The sequence below is a fragment of the Cokeromyces recurvatus genome (assembly GCF_025118155.1).
Source record: "Cokeromyces recurvatus strain NRRL 2243 chromosome Unknown BX663scaffold_9, whole genome shotgun sequence".
Classification (NCBI taxonomy): Eukaryota; Fungi; Mucoromycota; class Mucoromycetes; order Mucorales; family Mucoraceae; genus Cokeromyces; species Cokeromyces recurvatus.
Genome location: NW_026251395.1, coordinates 623,778 through 642,567, shown reverse-complemented (window position 1 = coordinate 642,567; position 18,790 = coordinate 623,778). Strand labels below are relative to the sequence as shown.

At 32.3% G+C, this 18,790-nt stretch overlaps 6 protein-coding genes across 6 annotated transcripts; 1 reads left to right on the top strand and 5 right to left on the bottom strand.

Moving 5' to 3' along the window:
• Positions 1-113: 113 nt before the first annotated feature.
• On the top strand, positions 114-3,699 carry BX663DRAFT_485506 (uncharacterized protein; the record flags this gene model as incomplete). Its single annotated transcript, XM_051524615.1, has 3 exons — positions 114-336; positions 408-1,316; positions 1,415-3,699. The coding sequence occupies 3 exons, from the start codon at positions 114-116 to the stop codon at positions 3,697-3,699; spliced, it is 3,417 nt and encodes a 1,138-aa protein (XP_051384014.1).
• A 1,301-nt stretch (positions 3,700-5,000) lies between these two features.
• On the bottom strand, positions 5,001-6,582 carry BX663DRAFT_353207 (uncharacterized protein). The gene is made up of 2 exons (XM_051522178.1): positions 5,178-6,582; positions 5,001-5,126 (listed from the first exon to the last, which is right to left on the bottom strand). The coding sequence occupies exon 1, from the start codon at positions 6,506-6,508 to the stop codon at positions 5,390-5,392; it is 1,119 nt and encodes a 372-aa protein (XP_051384013.1). The 5' UTR covers positions 6,509-6,582; the 3' UTR covers positions 5,001-5,126; positions 5,178-5,389.
• A 555-nt stretch (positions 6,583-7,137) lies between these two features.
• BX663DRAFT_432681 (RNA dependent RNA polymerase-domain-containing protein) lies at positions 7,138-9,085 on the bottom strand (the record flags this gene model as incomplete). Its single annotated transcript, XM_051522950.1, has 3 exons — positions 7,138-8,165; positions 8,261-8,505; positions 8,571-9,085. The coding sequence occupies 3 exons, from the start codon at positions 9,083-9,085 to the stop codon at positions 7,138-7,140; spliced, it is 1,788 nt and encodes a 595-aa protein (XP_051384012.1).
• Positions 9,086-11,366: 2,281 nt separating this feature from the next.
• Positions 11,367-12,809, bottom strand: BX663DRAFT_353067 (uncharacterized protein). Its single transcript, XM_051522176.1, has 3 exons — positions 12,696-12,809; positions 12,357-12,608; positions 11,367-12,267 (listed from the first exon to the last, which is right to left on the bottom strand). The coding sequence occupies exons 1-3, from the start codon at positions 12,788-12,790 to the stop codon at positions 11,706-11,708; spliced, it is 909 nt and encodes a 302-aa protein (XP_051384011.1). The 5' UTR covers positions 12,791-12,809; the 3' UTR covers positions 11,367-11,705.
• A 697-nt stretch (positions 12,810-13,506) lies between these two features.
• BX663DRAFT_353029 (uncharacterized protein) lies at positions 13,507-15,664 on the bottom strand. Its single transcript, XM_051522175.1, has 4 exons — positions 15,632-15,664; positions 15,378-15,536; positions 13,934-15,293; positions 13,507-13,866 (listed from the first exon to the last, which is right to left on the bottom strand). Exons 2-4 carry the CDS (start codon positions 15,497-15,499, stop codon positions 13,843-13,845), a joined length of 1,506 nt encoding a protein of 501 aa, XP_051384010.1. The 5' UTR covers positions 15,500-15,536; positions 15,632-15,664; the 3' UTR covers positions 13,507-13,842.
• A 701-nt stretch (positions 15,665-16,365) lies between these two features.
• On the bottom strand, positions 16,366-18,781 carry BX663DRAFT_452746 (putative arginyl-tRNA synthetase). Its single transcript, XM_051523787.1, has 4 exons — positions 18,545-18,781; positions 18,121-18,436; positions 17,883-18,044; positions 16,366-17,781 (listed from the first exon to the last, which is right to left on the bottom strand). The coding sequence occupies exons 1-4, from the start codon at positions 18,740-18,742 to the stop codon at positions 16,751-16,753; spliced, it is 1,707 nt and encodes a 568-aa protein (XP_051384009.1). The 5' UTR covers positions 18,743-18,781; the 3' UTR covers positions 16,366-16,750.
• Between the last annotated feature and the right edge of the window lie 9 nt (positions 18,782-18,790).

The following is an 18,790-nucleotide window of genomic DNA, read 5'->3' as shown; positions in this document are numbered from 1 at the left end:
CTCTTATCAAAAAAAGAAAAAAAAAAAAAAAAAGAGGGCTTCTGTATGCGGCTATCTATTTAAACAGTTCAAAATTATGTTATTCATTTTTTTTTCTTTTATTTACTTCTATCATGAGTGAAAACAAGCAGCACACAACTATCCATTTCTCGGATAAAAATCAGCCGCTTCATGACAGAAACGAAGATACTTCAAGTAATCTAAAGCGGAAACAAATAAAGCGTACTGCCTCCACTAGTAGTCATGCTATTATTGCATATAGAACACTATCTATCACTGTTTCTGAACGACAAGTTAAAAAGTCTCCTAAAAAATCTAAAAAGGATTTAGCTGATGGTAATATCATTAATCACATATATTTATATAATTATTTATACTCATACATGTCTTCTTCTTTTTTAATATAGATCTCTCTGATACCAATTTTCACAAATTATCATTACTTGAATTAAGTCAACAATACAGAACAAGTCTTGAGCAAGGTTTGGATTCTCAACAGGCTTCGAACCGTGTATCAGAATATGGTAAAAATGTAATCACACCACCACCAAGTAATTGGTTTAAAAAAATATTCAGCTATTTCTTTGGTGGTTTCTGTGGTTTACTATGGATTGCTAGTATTATTTGTTGGGTCTCATGGAAGCCATTGGGTAATCCAGATCCATCACCTCTTAGTTTGGCTCTTGCTGTTATCATTATGTTTGTCATCTTTTTACAAGCTTTCTTTAATGCTTGGCAAGATTGGTCTACTAGTCGTGTCATGAATTCTATTAATAACATGTTGCCAGCTCAAACTTTAGTTAAGCGGGATGGAAACGTAATTCCAATTGAAGCTTCAAACTTAGTCCCTGGTGATATTGTATATATTAAAATGGGTAACAAAATTCCTGCTGATTTACGTCTTATTGAGGCCTCTGATGATTTGAAATTTGATCGTTCGGTTTTAACTGGTGAATCTGAGCCCATTCCAGGCACTGTAGATGCAACCGATGATAACGTATTGGAAACTCATAATGTGGCTATGATGGGTACTCATTGTTTAAATGGTTCTGCTGTTGGTGTTGTTGTATCTATTGGTGATAATACGCTTATGGGTAGAATTGCTCGTTTATCATTAGCTGATCCTAATACTCGTACTACACTTCAAGTTGAAATTTTAAGATTCGTTATTATTATTGCTACATTATCTATTACTGTTGGTTCCATTTGTTTGATTACTTGGGCAGCTTGGTTAAGAAGAGATTATCCAAACTTTTTAACTGTTTCAAATGCTTTGATTGCAATTATTAGTGTCATTGTTGCATTTGTTCCTGAAGGTATGTATATTGCACATTTTTCTTTAAAGTTAAAAAAAAAATCTTATTTCTAATTTTTATTTATTTATTTGATATAATATAATATAATATAATCTTAGGTATGCCTGTGGCAGTTACTTTATGTCTAACCTTGATTGCTCATCGTATGCAAAAAAGCAATGTGGTTTGTAAAGTGCTTACAACAGTAGAGACATTGGGTAGCGTAAACGTTTTATGCTCGGACAAAACTGGAACTTTAACAGAAAACAAAATGTTCGTCTCAGATATCAGTATGGGGACTGAAGAGATGAGTTCAGCTACTGCTAATCAAATTTATTCCTCACATGTAAACGGCCAGGCAAATACAAATCCTATTGTATTTTCTCAAATAGAACAACTTCAATTAGAAGCTGCTCTTTGTAATGGTTCTAGTTATGACTCTGCTACGTCTGATTTAGAGGTTTCTAAGCGTACGGTTTTTGGCGATGCTACTGACTGTGCTATTTTAAATTTTGCTGAGAATTTGAGTTTTAATGCCTCTCATGCTATCAGAACCGTTGACAGACTTCGCAATGATACAGAAAAAATCTTTGAAATCCCGTTCAATTCTAAAAATAAATGGATGTTAACCATTTGTCGCCCTAATGTGGAATCTATAGCTAACAGTCTTTCAACTTCCGACATAAGCGTTGATATCAATGATTGGGTCTTATTCTGTAAAGGCGCTCCTGATGTCATCTTGAGTAAATGTTCAAAAATCCTCGTTTCTGATGATGATAGTACTATTAAGGAAAAGGAATTGACTAATAAACAAACTGAACTTTTATTAAGACTACAATCAAAATGGGCAAATAAAGGCAAACGTGTTTTACTCTTGGCTCGTCGTATTATCAAACCAGAGGAGAATCCAGATAATCTTGTATCGGGTACATCTAGTTTTACTACTTGGGTAACTCAAATGAATTCAGAACTTACTGTGGTCGGTATGGTTGCTATCGTTGATCCCCCTCGTCCTGAAAGCGCTGAAACTGTGAGAATCTGTAGAAATGCTGGCATTCGTTTTTTCATGGTAACAGGTGATTTCCCTATGACGGCTGCTGCTATCGCTAGAGATATCGGTATCTTTACTACACAACATCCTCACACTATTAAAGATCTAGACCCTACAAAGAATATAGATGATGTTATTAAATATAATGATCTGAAGAAGGAAGATACGGCTAGAAACAATACCTCCGTCGTCACTAATGATATTGAAAAGAATGTGAATGAAAATATTACCATAAACAATACCCAAGCTAAAGAAACCTCCATTTATCAATGCAACAAATCTCTTTTACTATCTGGTAGTGATATGATGACTCTCAACGACGCCCAATGGGAACAATTATGTCAATATGAAGAAATTGTTTTCGCTCGTACTTCTCCTGATCAAAAGCTTCAAATTATTAAGGAATTTCAAAAACGTGAAAATATAGTTGCCATGACAGGTGATGGTGTCAATGATGCACCTTCTTTGAAAGCTGCTAATGTTGGTGTCGCTATGGGAAGTGGCTCAGATGTTGCTATCGAAGCTGCTGATATGATTTTGCTTGATAAGTTCTCTAGTATCGTTGCTGCAGTTGAGAATGGTCGTCTTGTCTTTGATAATTTGAAAAAGGTCATTGTTTATCTGCTTCCTGCTGGTTCTTGGTCAGAGTTATGGCCCGTTATTGTTAATATTTTCTTGGGTGGTCCTCAAACATTGTCTTCCTTCCAAATGATCGTTATCTGTGTCTTAACTGATTTGTGTCCCTCTATGGCCATGATGATGGAAAAACCCGAAACAGGTTTATTAACTCGTCCACCACGTAGACCAAGTAGCGATCGTTTAGTGAATAGTAGACTTTTACTTCATGCTTATGGTTTTGTTGGTCTTATGGAAATGTTATCCTCTATGTTTCTTTTCTTCCTCTATTTAGGCATTAACGGAATTCCTCCTCGGGATGTTTTCTTTTCATTCTCTAATTTAAGAAGTCCTGATGGTTATAAAGGTCATACAGCTGATGAAATCACGCAAATGATCAACGTTGCTCAATCTATTTACTTTGTTAACCTGGTTATTTGTCAATGGGGAAATGTCCTTTCTTCAAGAACAAGAAGACTCTCTATCACTCAAGCTAATCCTTTGTGGGGACCTAATCAGAATTTATATTTGTTCGCAGCTATGGTCGCATCACTAGCTATTGCTATCATTATTCTATATGTTCCAGTCTTCAATGTTTATTTGGAAACATCTCCTATACCTGTCAAATTCTGGTTTATTCCATTTGGCTGGGCCTTCTTCATTATGTTTATGGATGAAAGTAGAAAACTTTTAGTTAGAAAGTTCCCTAAGAGTATCATTAGCAAGTTAGCTTGGTAGTCACTTTACGATTTATTGTATTTATATCTATTAGAAAGCAATACCTTTTTTTTTCCTTTTCTTTTCTTTTCTTTTCTTTATTAATTATATAATAATAATAATAAATACCATATTTATTTCATGCAAATTTAATTATAATTATAATTATAATTATAATCATATTTTTATTTTATTTTTATATTTATATTTATTTTTATATTCATTTTTATATTTATATTTTTCAAACAATATGCTTAATTAACTGTTTGCAACGTTTTATAGAATTGAGTTACTCTTGGATGTGCCATAACTTTAACTGGATCAAAGTTAAGTATTTGTAGCCTCTCTAAAGAGGTAGCACGGGATAAGGCAACATAAGCTTGCCCCTTCTCAAATACTTTTCCAAGATCTACTCTCACACGATCTAAAGTTTGACCTTGACTTTTATGAATAGAAATTGCCCAAGCAAGCATTAAGGGTATCTGTTGTCGAGAGGCGAATTCTTGTCCACCTATAAATATAATTAATTTTATTACTTGTAATCTATTTTTACTTTATTGATTTACCTGGTAATTCAAATGTCCATTCCTCACGCTCTAAAAGTAAAAGACGGCCATTTGAAAACTTGACTATTGGATATGGGGTTAACATATCAAAGGGCTGCTTGTCCTCGGACATAAAATAGTCTTTTTGACGTTGGGGTGTCCTCAGAGATTCGCAAATTTTCTTATTCTTGTATTCACCTTTACCAACAAAACCAACAACAACACCAAGAGAACCATTAACAAGATCTGCATCGATGTTCTTCAACAACATAACTTGAGCATGCATCTTTAGTTGTATTACAGCTGGTGCAATACATTGTGAAATTTTTTTAGGATCACCAAAATCAACTGCTTTGAATTCAAGAATATCTCCACGAAGATCTTCAAGTCTTTTTCTATTTGATGCATCTACTTCATTTCTCAATGGATATCTATTCATAAATTCAAGTAAGTAATTAAATAAAGCGAAAAAAAAATATCTATCTTTGGATTCATTTACAATTCTGTAGGTTCAATATCAGAATCGCCTTCTGGCACACGAGATAATGACTTGAAAATATGTATAGCTTCATCTGACAAATGTCCTAATCTCATTTCATTTAATATCTTAACAAAGGCTGTATAATTGAACGTATATTTGATTAATATTGTTTTAAGATAGACTTTGGAACTTTTAAAACTTACTTCCATCTTTTTGTCTAAATACTTTTGTAAGCATCACTGTTTGCTTTATAACAGTATTCCATGTGTTGGCTTCGAATGCAAATTTGGAAGGCTTGTCTTTATTTACTGGTGGTAACTGGAAGAAGTCTCCAGTCACAACAATTTGTATACCACCGAAAGGTTGAGTAGATCGTCTAACAATTCTTGCAATTTCTTCAAGTTTATCAAACAACTCTGCATCTACCATGGATACTATTAAGAAGATATTATATATCAATTAATATTAATTACTTGTCGTCTTTTTTCTTTCTTTCTTTAATTGGTGTGATGTTTACTTTCATCAATAATAAGTACATGTGTCTCTTTCCATCTCTCAGTAGCTCTTTTAGAATTCATAATCTTATAAGCTAAAATACTTGCTTTATCATTGCCTAAACCAATACCTCCAAAACTAATAAATAAAATTAATTAAACACAGAATACAAATATCATCACTTTGCTTTTTACCTATGTAAAGTACAACCATTAATATTACAGGCAGCAATACCTGTTGATGCAGTTACTGCTAACCCACTTCCATAAATAGTTCTTAACTTATCAATGATAGCTCTTAATAAAACAGATTTACCAGTACCTGCAGAACCGGTGAAAAATAAACTTTTATGTTCATTAACAACCATATCTAAAACGCGTTGTTGCTCTGCCGATAACTCTGGTCTATATTCATTTAATGTTGCTATTGAAGTCGTTAGACTTGACATAGTAGTAGAGGATGGTACATAACTGGAGCTGGTATTTGGTTTAATCTTAGTCCAAAAATTAGTTGGTCTTTGTTTTGTAGAATCTCTCTTTTTCTTATTTGAAATAGAGAATGATGAGTTTTCGTCCCAATACGAAGAGCCTGAAGCAGTTCCAACACTGCTATTGCCTTCCCATTTCCTTTTAATTGCATATTCTGTTGTATTAGAATAAGAACGACTCTGTGTGATGATGCGTGGGGGTTTATCATCTAATTGGGTTTGTGATGAATAAGGTCGATAGTTTGAACTGTAAGGTTTGACATCATTAGGTCCAATCCAATCATAACGAGGCTTTGCGGTAATTCGAGGCTTTTGGAGCACAATCCTGTCAAACTTTCGTGCTGGTTTTTGTTCGTACAATAAACTAGAATCTTGGCTTGATTTTTGAGGTCCCTTTTCTCTATCTTTTGGAGACCACCCTTTTTTGTTGTATTTAGAGGTATTCTTCATTTCTTCTGTAAATAGTTTGCTAGTTGAATTCTGACTGCTACTACTTGTGTTTGAAAATGTACTTGTTTGACTAGAAAGAAAGATGGATGTAGATTTTTGTGAAGGAATAATAATGAGATCATCGTCATCATCATCGTTAGTTAAATCAATTGCTTGTACAGCTTTTGTTGTTAGACTTGTTTGCCGTAAATCTTTGTTTAATGGTGTTGTTGTCGTGACTGAGGTTTGTTGCGTGGTTGATTTAACGAATCGATCTGATGGTGTGGTTCGAGAGATCAAAGACGATAATGATTCAGATTTTGCTGGATCTTTTGTTTTTGTAAAATAACTGAACAATGTATTGTCTTTCTTTTTCTGTGATGACTTTCTCATTATATTACTTTGTAATTTTTAAAATGATTTAGCTCATAAAAATCTAGTTTTTTATACAATTTTATAAAAAAAAAAAAAAAAAAAAAAAAAAAAAAAAAAAATTAAAGGCAGTTTAGATTTTTATTTAAAGTTCGCAAATCGTTATTTTTTTTTATTTATTTTTTTTTTTTTACGGGTAGATTCAATTTCATCTACTTGCAGCTATGTCTTCCTACGATACATCAGATATGCTTTGATTTCATACCCTTAATAATATTTCTAAATATATCTCTATGAAGTTCAAAAACGCGTCAAAAAATCTGTAAGAGACAGTTGATTTAAAACAGCATTATTGGAAAAATTTAAGAATAAATAAAACGTCGTTTGAGTTAAGTTAAATAAGCTTTTGATTAAGCAAAAAATGAGTTATCTGAAGCCTTTTTTAAGATTAATTCGATTTTGTTGTCAAGCCTTTAGAAATATCCTACTTTTTTTTTCTTTTAGGTCATTACAATTTTCACTCAATTTTTCTGTTTCAGCAATCATGAAAAAAAAAAATATAATAAAATAAAATAAAATCAAAGAGTTCAAAATTTATTGACCTTATTACTATATATAACTTATACCATTCTGGGGTAAAGCTATTATGCTTACAGATCTTTAGTACCTAGAAGTGCGGCAACTAATTCTGCCTCTGATGCATCAGCTGACACTACAGGTTGTTGTGAATTCAAAGGCCTTCGGTTAGCAGAATTTACAATAGCGTATGGATTATTACCACGCACTGTATCATTATGATTAGATGAACGAGAAGCAGTATTGCTTGTGTAGTAATGACTATTAGTGAGAGCATTATAGGAAATAATTTCTTCATCATCAGATTCTTCTGATTCACTTTCTTCTTCATATTCATCCTCAGCTTCAGATTCTTCATCATTATCAACCATGATAACAGGTGAATTACTTCTTAACTGCATCAATTTTATATTTCCTTCTGTAATCTTTTCTTCTGAAATTGGGGTCGCTTCGTCTATTTCCAAATCCTTATGTTTGGCTCGCTTAGCTATCTCACATAAATACTCGAATATACACCAAGGGAAACTGAAAAATCCACCTTCAATAGACATATCTCGACTTCTTTCATTTGGATGATATGCAACATAATACCAAGCTGCTGCTTTTGCTTCAAATAAATTTCGTTTTGTAATATCTATGGCTTTATTAGAATCATAAAATTCTTCTTCAAAACGCTTTTTCCATGTAGCTTTGAGCGATTTTACAGCTTTCATTGTATATTGATGATGCTCATAGTCTGATTTTTTTCGACCTCTACTATTAGCCCATTTAATGATAAAGCCTGAGCATAGTTCTGCTTCGGTTTGCACACCAAATTGGTTCATTAGAGCTTGCAAATCTCGATTATATTGTAAACGAAATTGTCGTGCTTCGGCTATATACATTTCCATCTCTGGTAGTCGTAATCGAGTATCATAAACAGTCTCTGCTACCAACGTTGATTTATAGTTTTTATAATCTGATTTATCAATAGCACGAAAAATACGACCTAACACTTTTTTAGACTGATAAGAAGGCTTATCTTTTTTTTGCATAAAATCTGGGAACATATGTACTCTAAGATCTGGGGTAAATTTTGCAGGTCTTCCTGATTTCGGGAAATCTATTATAAAGAAAAAAAAAAGTGTTAAATAAAACCTTTTATATATACATACATACATACATACGTATATATATATATATATATATATATATTACCTACTGCATCTGAGTGAAGCTGCGCCAATAACATACACTTCCCGTCTCTTGCCCCATGTGGACTGATATCTGCAGTTGCTAAATGTGCATTTGCAATTGATCCCAAGTTATCATTACTTATATAATTAACAAAAAATTTGATAATGTCACGAATTTTAACTTCATCAATTGTTTGTGGAGGAGCAGCTTTATATTCCATAGGTGTAAAAGTCGTAGGGGGTAATAATCTTGGATCCCAATAGATACTTATATATATATAAACAAGTTAGGTTAGAGCTTTTAAATAGAAATATATTTTAATATAACATACGTATAATCATCGCCATCCAAATCGCCACCAGAACACATGCTAGGTATATCTCTATAACCCTGTGATGGGAATGCAATCACATTTACTAAATGACGTAAATTTTCTTTATCTACAGCCTTTACAACGCGTACATCACCAGGATGAAAACAAGGATTTCTAAAGACAACTACATCACCAGTAATAACTTGTCTATTTACACCATTATTTGATGTATCGTATATTTGTACAAATACCTCACCTTCTTTTAAGGTATTTGTTTCATCCATAACACCTAAAAGATATGCACCTTTCGGAACAATGATTTTTGCCTTCTTTTTTAGATCCTTTAATACATTAACACGGAATAAGTTTAAGAGGTTTTTAATATAAGGATCACCTCGTGCTAAGAATCCAGCTTGTATAATTGGGACCATAGATAAAGCAGTACCCGCTTCATCTACATTGCCTAATAAAACACGAACAGCTTCCTCTGGTTTGTTAAGTAGCATATTTACGTCCTGCACCATTTCATCCATTAGTTTCATAAAAATTTCATCTTTTACACCTAACGAGGAAAGAATAGTGATCACTTGTCGATTCAAGTAACCATGGATATATGTTGATGTACGAATCACTTCTAAAGTTAAATGCTTTGATTCAAACTTGATTTGACTGGGACGAAGTTGCACTTTAATATTCATCTTGTCCAGGTTTTCGTCTACAGTTAAAACACCCTTAGCACCACCTAAACGGAATTGAAATGCACTTGGAACTTGTTTCAAATCCATTTGAATAGCAACCTGTTCCGCTAAAGATAGAGAAATTTTTCCAACGCCATCAGAGAAAGTATAACCCCCTCTTTCAATATCATCTATAAGTTGAATATCCTCAGGCTGTAAAGTATAAACAGGTCGAGTAGATGAAAAGCATTGACCCATGCGAATAGCATGCTTTGCAACCACCTTTTCATGCGAAAAGACGCCCATCCAAGTATGTATCTTGGAAGCAGACAATTCAGGCGTAGGCGCAAAAAACCAACAGCCTTGCTCTCGTAATTGCGAACTTGAAAACGCCAAAAATTCATGCCATTTTTTACCAATCTGAAGACCACGTCTCAAGATATCAAAAATTCTATTATAAATCGCATCTCTTGTCTCAGTCTGACCTGCACCAACTCTATTAAACCCTTCATCTAAAAACTGAACACGAATAAATCTATCTGCTTGATCCTTAAAATGACGAATAACTCTATTTGTTGTTTCTAATATAGGGGGTTGAATAAAGATATGACTGGGTGTAATGATAATTTTTCGTAATAAAGCACAATGACTTGGTATACTACGCTGGTCCTTGACCTTCATTCCCATTCGATTGAAAATGTTTGCAAACTCTGCTGTTGGATCCCATACTTGTTTTTTATTAGAACTAATTAACTGAAGAATACCACATGCAATCGTTGGGTCAAGCTCTTTAATCATATCGTAAAATTCCGGCGTTAAATTATGCTCATTCAAATAATAATATGAGATGACCGATTCAAGCATGTACAAGACATTATAGTCCAAATCAAGAGAACAACGTTCAATATGACCCCAAGGTTTAGGTAAATCTTGGGCATTTATAACCTTAATAAAGGGCTTTCTCATACTCAAATCACGAGGAACAAGATTGTAATCTGCAGCCTCTTTCAACTTGAGCTCAAAATCAGCAGCATGTCTTTGCGAGGGATAAAATGAGATACGATAAACAATCCATTTCCCAATCTTTATGACTCCTTCAGGATCAATAGGCATAATAGGCTTTTGAAGACGTTTTGGTATATTTACATTAGGCTTAATAGGTATCATCGTCACTCTTTCCCATTGTCGGCCACGTTTCATTGATCGTTCTGATCCAGTTCGTATCTCTGCACTACGTTTCCAAAAAGTACCTGGATAACGAAGAGGGATTGTAAATATGGTCAAGTTATTTTCACGTTCAACGTGCATATCGCCTAAAACATCCTTAAATTTATATTCTACTTTATAGCATTCATTCAAATGATTAAATATAATATTGACTTGACGTTGTGTATATTTTAAAATGAATCGTACATCATCTGACGTTGACCATTCTTTTACAAATGTTTTAGGACCCATCATGGAACCCATTGAGAATGTATTAGCCAATAAACGTGAATTATTATAATTACTAGAACTTGATTCAAAAGATTGATTACGAGTAAATTCTACATGTACACTTCTACCATCTATTCTATGTTGTCCAACAATATCTTTGGCATTTTGTGGCACTTTTCTAGGACAATAAAAAAAAGGGGGGGAGAGAGAGAGAAGGATAGAAAGAGGAAGAAAAATAAATAAATGCCCATGTACATTAAATACACATAATGATAAAACATACTGGAAAACAACCGTTGCTGTTCCTAATTCTCTTCCTTCATCGTCTTCATTAAGAGTGACGCCATCTACTTTTTCGAATCTATCAAAATAATCCATTAGGGTTCCAGCTAAAGTTTTAGGATTTAAGTCTGAAACAAAAATTGTCTTTGAAGGTTCTCGATGATTTACATCTCCATTAACACTTTTATCTATATTCCCATTTCTGTTTCCGTTTCTAAGTCTATAACTAATATTATTGCTGTTCCTATATGAAGGTGAATTATTATGGTGATCTAATATAAATGTTAAAATATCAATTTAAGTAACAATATATTGAACCATTTTAAAAACATACTTGAAAAGCTCATTATAAAAATAATTAATGTGAAGGAAAAAAAAATAAAAATAAAAAATTAAAGTATTTCATGCTGAAGCCTTTTTTTTTTTTCAGGAAAATTACGTTTTATCATAATTTTTATTTTAATGTTTCACCAACATTTAAAGGAGTAAAATTCCAAGACATAAAATTCTGTTCTTGCAAAGTTAAAAATTCTTCATTTTGAAGATTGACGTCAACTTGTTTCTTTGGCATTACTAAATCAGGAGGAGGCATAACAGGCTGTGGGATAATAGGAGGGGGTGGTGGTGCTACCATAGGCTGTTGTGGTGGATATACAGGTTGAAAACCTGTATTCACAGGTGGCGTATAATGAACTCTATATAATAGAATTTATAAGTAAACCTTTATGCTTTATAAAGAAAAAAAAAATAGTTGACTCTACCCTGGACCAAGATTTAACTGAGTCCTACCAAAAGATAATCTTAACTTTGCACCTCCTAAATGGGAACCATTTAGTTCTGCAATAGATTGTTCAGCTGATGATCGATGTTCATACTGAATGAAAGCAATGTTTTTATTCGGGATAATTTTTACTGCCAAGATGTTACCATATGTTCCGAAATAAGCTCTTAATTCTTCTTCTGTAATTGTATTATTCAGGCCTCCCACAAAAACGGTAGTAATTTCTGATTCTGGAGTATTAGGATTCAAGCCTACATCAAATTTTGCTCTTGGTCTTGCTACTGATACACGTACAGGTCTTGAACCAACATAGACACCTTGCATTTCTTCTAAAGATCTTTGATGATCATTTTCATCCATAAATTTTACAAACCCAAATCCTCGAGAATATCCTGTTGCTGGATCAATCATAACTTTAGCTGAACGTGTAGATGCATATCGACTTTGAAAGGCTGCTAACAATACATTGTCATCAACATCGGCTCCTAAATCTCCAACAAATATACTAAATCCACCGCCTGCATTAGGATCCAAGACACTATTTTTTTTTTAAAAAAAAAAAAAAAAAAAAAAAAAAAAAAAAAAAGTAAGTAATCATTTTTCATAATTGTAAAATAAACTGCTTACTGATTAAGAATTGGCATGCCATTACCGTCTCGATTGGACCAGTTTAGCTTGAAGTATTTACTTGTGTTAGGAATCTGTGTTCCGTTATATGTTTGTAAGAATTTGCTGGCTGATTCATGAACCGGAAAATCGATAAATGCGTAAGTTCCTCCATATTTATCAATACTAATTCGACATGAAACATCTTCACCTAAACTCCAGTATAATTGTCGTAAATAATTTTCATCCATCCAGGGATCAAGTTCACCCATCCTATAAATAAATAAAAAAATAAAAAAAGATTGTATTAATTTCGCGATATTACATTGAAAAGGTCTTTTTTTTCTTGTTCTCTATTACCATAAAGTGCGACTGGGAGGCTGAAGAGGTTGACCGAATGTATTATCATGATAAGGCATATGCCCTTGTTGCATCTGATTATACATGTACGCCATTGAAATATTCTTTCTTTATATAAATATAAAAGAAAAAAAAATAGTAGTATGTTGTTTCAAATCACTCAATAAATATAAAACTTTTTTTTTAAGTGACCGACAATGTAGTAATGTCTCTTTTTTTTTTTAAAAAAAAAAACAGCATGTAACAAAACATATCACGTAAATAAAATTAAAAGGAAACATATTGCCTTAGATGATAGAATGATATGATGTATAATAGTATGCTATCTTATACTATATTAGTATTTTATTTTTATTTTTACAGCTTTTTGAATTTAAAATGGGTAAAGTCAAATTTAAAGAATCAAAAGGGAAGTTTACTGCTGTTGCAACAGCGACTGAAGAATGATGATATTGAAAGTAAGAATCAGGTATAATGTTTATGGAAGGTGGTGTCACTGGCTCTTGTTGCTGTGTAATATATTGTTTTTTTAAAGAAGATATTTTAGACATATTATCATCAATAGTATCATGTTTAAGAGGTTGATATTGAGACCAACTATCACGTTGATGCCTTTGAGGCCAAACTGTTTTTTCTTGCTGATGACAATAATAGTTAATACTAGTCACATTGGCCGAAGATAATTGATCTAATAGTTGCTTTTCGTTGCTGGTGTGATCGGTCTCTGTTGACGAATAACATAATGTAGGGTGATTTGTCTCCTCATTTATGACAGCAGAATTCCTTGTCGGTAGGTTGAAATATCCATAACCCTTACTTTGAGAACTATCGGTTGAAAGATGGCCACTACTGCTATTGGGTATCGACATCGTGCTTATACTTTTACCAGTACTGTCATTAGATAATGAACGTTGATGATGTACTGTTGTGGTAGTTAACATATATAAACATTCGTTGGCTTTAATTTGTGTTTGAAGAGTTTGAATTGCTATGCAGAACTGAGGTGTAAGAGTCATTGTCTCAAATATCTGAAGTGATAAAATACAGGAAGTATGAAACTTTTTTACGTCATCTAAAATCTTTGTCTCCCCTTTTTGTTCCTGAAAATAAATGTGTACTTGAATTGAAAGGGTAAGACCAAAGGCAATCAGTCGGCTACCTTGGATAGAGGCTAATCTAAAAAAATGAGACTCCTCTATTTTACCATGTACTGTCAGACTGTGTGCTCTACAACATACCTGAGTTATCTTTCTTGGGAGATCATCAAAGAGGTAAGAATTTGAAGTAGCACAATGAATAGAGATTAAGACATCAAGGATATCATGGATCAAACAAAGATAGGCTGTAAAAAAAGCTGTCTTGGAGATACTATGATGCAATATACCATCATTATTAGTATTAGAATGAACTTGAGCTGAATAAGGCATTGAGGGATTATCTACGAGAGAGAGAGAGAGATGTTTTGATGCTGATGCTCTCCAGACATCAAGGCTTGTAGCAAATTTATTGAATTCAAGAAGATAATTTGCAGTGTCTTTAGCAAATAAAGTACTCTGATCGAAAATAAAACGTATCACGCGTGAATAAAGTAAAGTGATATTGATTAAATGAATTAGATTGCAAGCCGTATCAAATTCGCCTTTATTATAATGTTCTCTCTCAATCAACGATGGAAGTCTAGAGGGTGTAGGACAATCCTCAAGTAATTCACGCCATCTCTCATCAGCATTACTACTTGTAGTGATAATAATAAACAGGATCCATCCATTTCGGCAAATGAACTCATCCTTTATAGTCCACATGTCAGTTAGTCCTGTTTGTTCTTGCAGTAGATTTTTAAGCATATCTAATGCTTTGTACAAGTAGGAAAGAGCAACTGTTGAAAGGGACGCACCTACAGGAGTCATAAGTTCTTCAAATTTATAAAGTAAAAGTAATGTTTGAAGAGATGAAAGAGAAGGAGAAGAGTGATCCAGAAGAAGATAAGCCTGATGATAGTAGATAGTAGCTAAAGTTGCTGAACTACCTTTTTGATAGTGTTGAGTAAAATGAAGGGCAATTGCCATTATAGCCCATTTTAATGCATTAGGTATCGGTTTAGAATCACATTGCAATGATTGTAATATTTGAAAACTATCTAAGATTGGATAAAATGGATGAACATAATTAAAAAAGGTATGAAATAACTCATATTCAGTTTGTTTCGAGTACGAAGGTATTTCATCAATAGTACTTGTGATATGATCCAATGAAGACACATGACTGTGAATATATGTGTTACTGCTATGCTTTTCATAATTACAACGGCCTTTACAATCCAAAGAAAATAAAGGATTTTGTGTTTGATATAGATTGGAGAAATCATATTGTATGTTTGTCGAGGAATACTGAAATAAATCAGAAAAGTCATTTTCAGTGATAATAGAAGCATTGCCGTTAAGTTGAAGAATCGAAGTTGATGAACTTGTTTTTGATTTTAGATTGGTGAAGCTATTGCTATTACTTTTTGTAGAAGTTGGTATGGAAGAGAATACACACATGTTCTTTGCCTTCTTACAATTAGAACAGGTACCTGAGCCGGGAATACCAAGATCACATCTTTAGTTAAGAAAGAGAATAATTAATATCCTTCATTTATTTTACACTGATTTAAATAGATGTATCTACAACATATATATTTACTTTGATTTACGTTTCCTACAGAAATCACAGGCTCTAGTCACTTTTAGCTTCTTATACCTATTTGGATCATTCATATCAATAAAATGATATTTGATTGCTTTCTTTTTACGTTGCTCTGTCATTGTATAGAATGAGAGGATAAGAAAGAAAGAGAAATGACTAGAAAAGAAAAGCAAAAATAAAGGTAAAAGAAGAAGAAAAAGAAGAAGATAGATAAGGCAACTTTTTTTATACTTATCGTCTTTAATACAAACATATTTTTTTTTATGTTTAACAATAGAACGACCTAGGCAACCTTAAAAAAAAAAAAAAAAAAAAAAAAAAAAAAAAAAAGATATTCATATTGTGTATTTAAACTACAGCAAAACTAGCCACTAGAAATTATTAAAAATGATTGGCTGCTCCACACTTGCTTTACATTGAAAGGCTATTTATTTATTTTTTTTGTTATTACTTTCCCCTGATTCAGACTTTTTATACATTCTTCTATGAAGTGATAATATTTATTACATAATAAGATATTATATTATTTTATTTTATGGACGATAAACATATCTTATTTCTGTATACAAAAATGATATCCTATAAAGATACAATCACCAAAGTAGTATTAGCTAGTTGTTTGTATATAATAGCATAATGAATTTAGTTGTAAAATTTTTATATAAATCGATCGAGAAAGCTAAAATTGTTCACTACTCAAAAAAAAAAAACTCCTTTTTAAGGAACCATAAGCCAGACATTAGTGCTTTTACCTTATCTATACTGATTTCCTATTGGTTCAAAAGTTTGTCCATCATTTGTTTATAAATGTAACAATCCTTCTATGTCAAAAGAATAGATTTCATTCGTTCCACACTTTTTGGCTTAATATAGAAAGTAAAAAAGGAATATCATATTTATTAATACAATGCATACAAGAGCTAGCATATAAGAATACACATATATGATAATCAAAAAAAAAGAAAAAAAAGTCTGAATATATTAAATTTTGTATCTTTCTTAGTGATTGTCTACTATGCATGTCTTTATATATATTACTTTTCCTTACATATATATAAAAACAATATCGATACCGATAAACTTATTGTTAAATAGAATGAAATCAACATGTTAAAGTAACAAAAATAGCCTTTAACACAAATTATGTAGGAAAGGGGGTGTCATCTTTTTTTTTCCTTCTTGAAGAAATATTTACTACTATCTCCTCTTATTAACTTCAATAATTGACCAATTATATCCGAGGAATAATTTTTTCGACCAAGTATAACTTTATTACTACTATTGGGGCTGTAGATCGTTAGTTTTTATTATTGTAGATAACTTTAATTTTTTTTTGAATACTATTTTTAGAATTTTCTTTTGTCTTATATCTACATTCTATCAATAGCTTTAATGCCTAAAAGATGTAAACCATTCTTCAAAGTGATACGTGCAGACCAGAATAATAACATACGTGCTCTTGCAATGTCTATATCCATATCTTTCACTCTTAAACTATTATTTGCTGCATTTGTAGCATTCGATAATTTAAACAGATAGTTTACTATTGTGCTTGGCTCTAATGATGAAAAGGCAAATTCAACTATCTCTGGGAATTGGGATATAGACTGAATTAGATTCATGGCCTCTTTTTCTTTTAATAAAGAAAAGTCACAATCTGGATTAATTTCGATACCCGACTTTTGCTCAATACCATAAGCTCTTGCATGTGCATATTGTAAGTAAACACCAGTATCACCTCTAGGATCTGTCATTCTATCTAAGGAAAATTTGTAATCTTTCTCTCTTTTAGATTTCATGTCTTGAATTAAGATAGCTGATGTACCCAATTGATCTGCAATCTTGTCCAAGTGTGTCAACTGGCTTTTCCCTTCATCCTTTTTCATATACTCTAGTATTCTTTCCTTCACTGTATCTAAAATGTCTTCCAAGAAAACGACTGTCCCCTTTCTCGTAGACATGCCCTTGATACGTCCAAATTGAATATGTTGTAAATTAAAAGATGGAGACATTATCAACTCGGCTATTTGAAATAGTTGTTTAAAATAATGTGCCTGTTCACTTCCTACAACATAAATAGCCTTTTGAAATGGATATGTATTCTTTCTCATCAATAGACTTGCTAAATCACGTGTAGCGTAAAGTGAAGTTCCATCGGCTCGTTGAATCACTGCCGTTCCTAAATTATATTTCTCCAAGTCTATTACTAATGCATTCTCTGGTGTATTGCTTGATAATGGGTGTTCTTTTATCATGTCTATTACTTTTGGTATATATGAGTTTACTTGAGATTCTCCTGAATAAACATCAAACTTAACATTAAGTCTTTCATACATGGCGGATAAAGACTGAATACTTATGTTTCTGAACCTTTCCCATTGTTTTAATGTTACAGGGTCACCTAAGTAAAAGAGAGAGAGAGAGAGAGAGAGAGAGAAAAGAAAAGGGATTAAGACCATTAAAGGCATCTATTATTATTATTATTATTATTATTATTATTACCTTCTTCCATTCGCTTGAAATAATTATTTGCTTGTTTATTGATTTCTTGATCTGCTTCTGCTTCTGCATTAATTTTAACATATATTTCATATAAATGATGAATTGGATCTGATAATAATTTTGACTCGTCTCCATATCTTTCGAACCCGATAGCCAATAGACCTAGTATATATGTACATATTTATATGTGAATATAAAAAGGGAGAGCCAAAAAGTAAATAAACTATCTTAATATTACCATATTGCTTTCCCCAATCACCTAAATAATTGATACCAATAACCTGGTAGCCTAAAGCTTCATGTATCTGTTTAATAAAGTTTCCAATAATTGTACTTCGTAAATGACCCGCATGAAAGGGCTTTGCTATGTTAGGAGAACTATAGTCCACTAATACAGTACTTTCTACGGGTTTTGGTATATGTGCCCAACCATACGTTTCTTGATCTTGGTAAACTTGCTGGAGTACTTGCTTTGCAAACTCTGTTTCTCGAAATTTGAAAAATAAACTATTGTTTTCAAAAGTAACTCTTTGAATATATTCATCCAATTCAAACTATCAAAAAATAAATAAATAATCCCTTTGGTTTTTTAGAGTTACTTTACTTTTATACACACACGTATATATTTATTTTTATATATTTAATAGGTATGCACATAATACTTTATTTAAAATATCCTTTGCCTCTATATTTGGTTGTGCATTCATGGTGAAGTTGAGTTTAGGTAAAGAAATAGACATGTTACCACCCTTTGTCGGAATGGATGGCCTCATTAATGTTAAAATATCTTTAGATGGACATGATGTTAACTTTGAAAGTTGATTTGCAATCGACTGTTTAAATTTGAAGACAGCTGTCATTTGCCTTTTACAAATAATAATAAAAAAGTACACTACTGGGGAAAATGG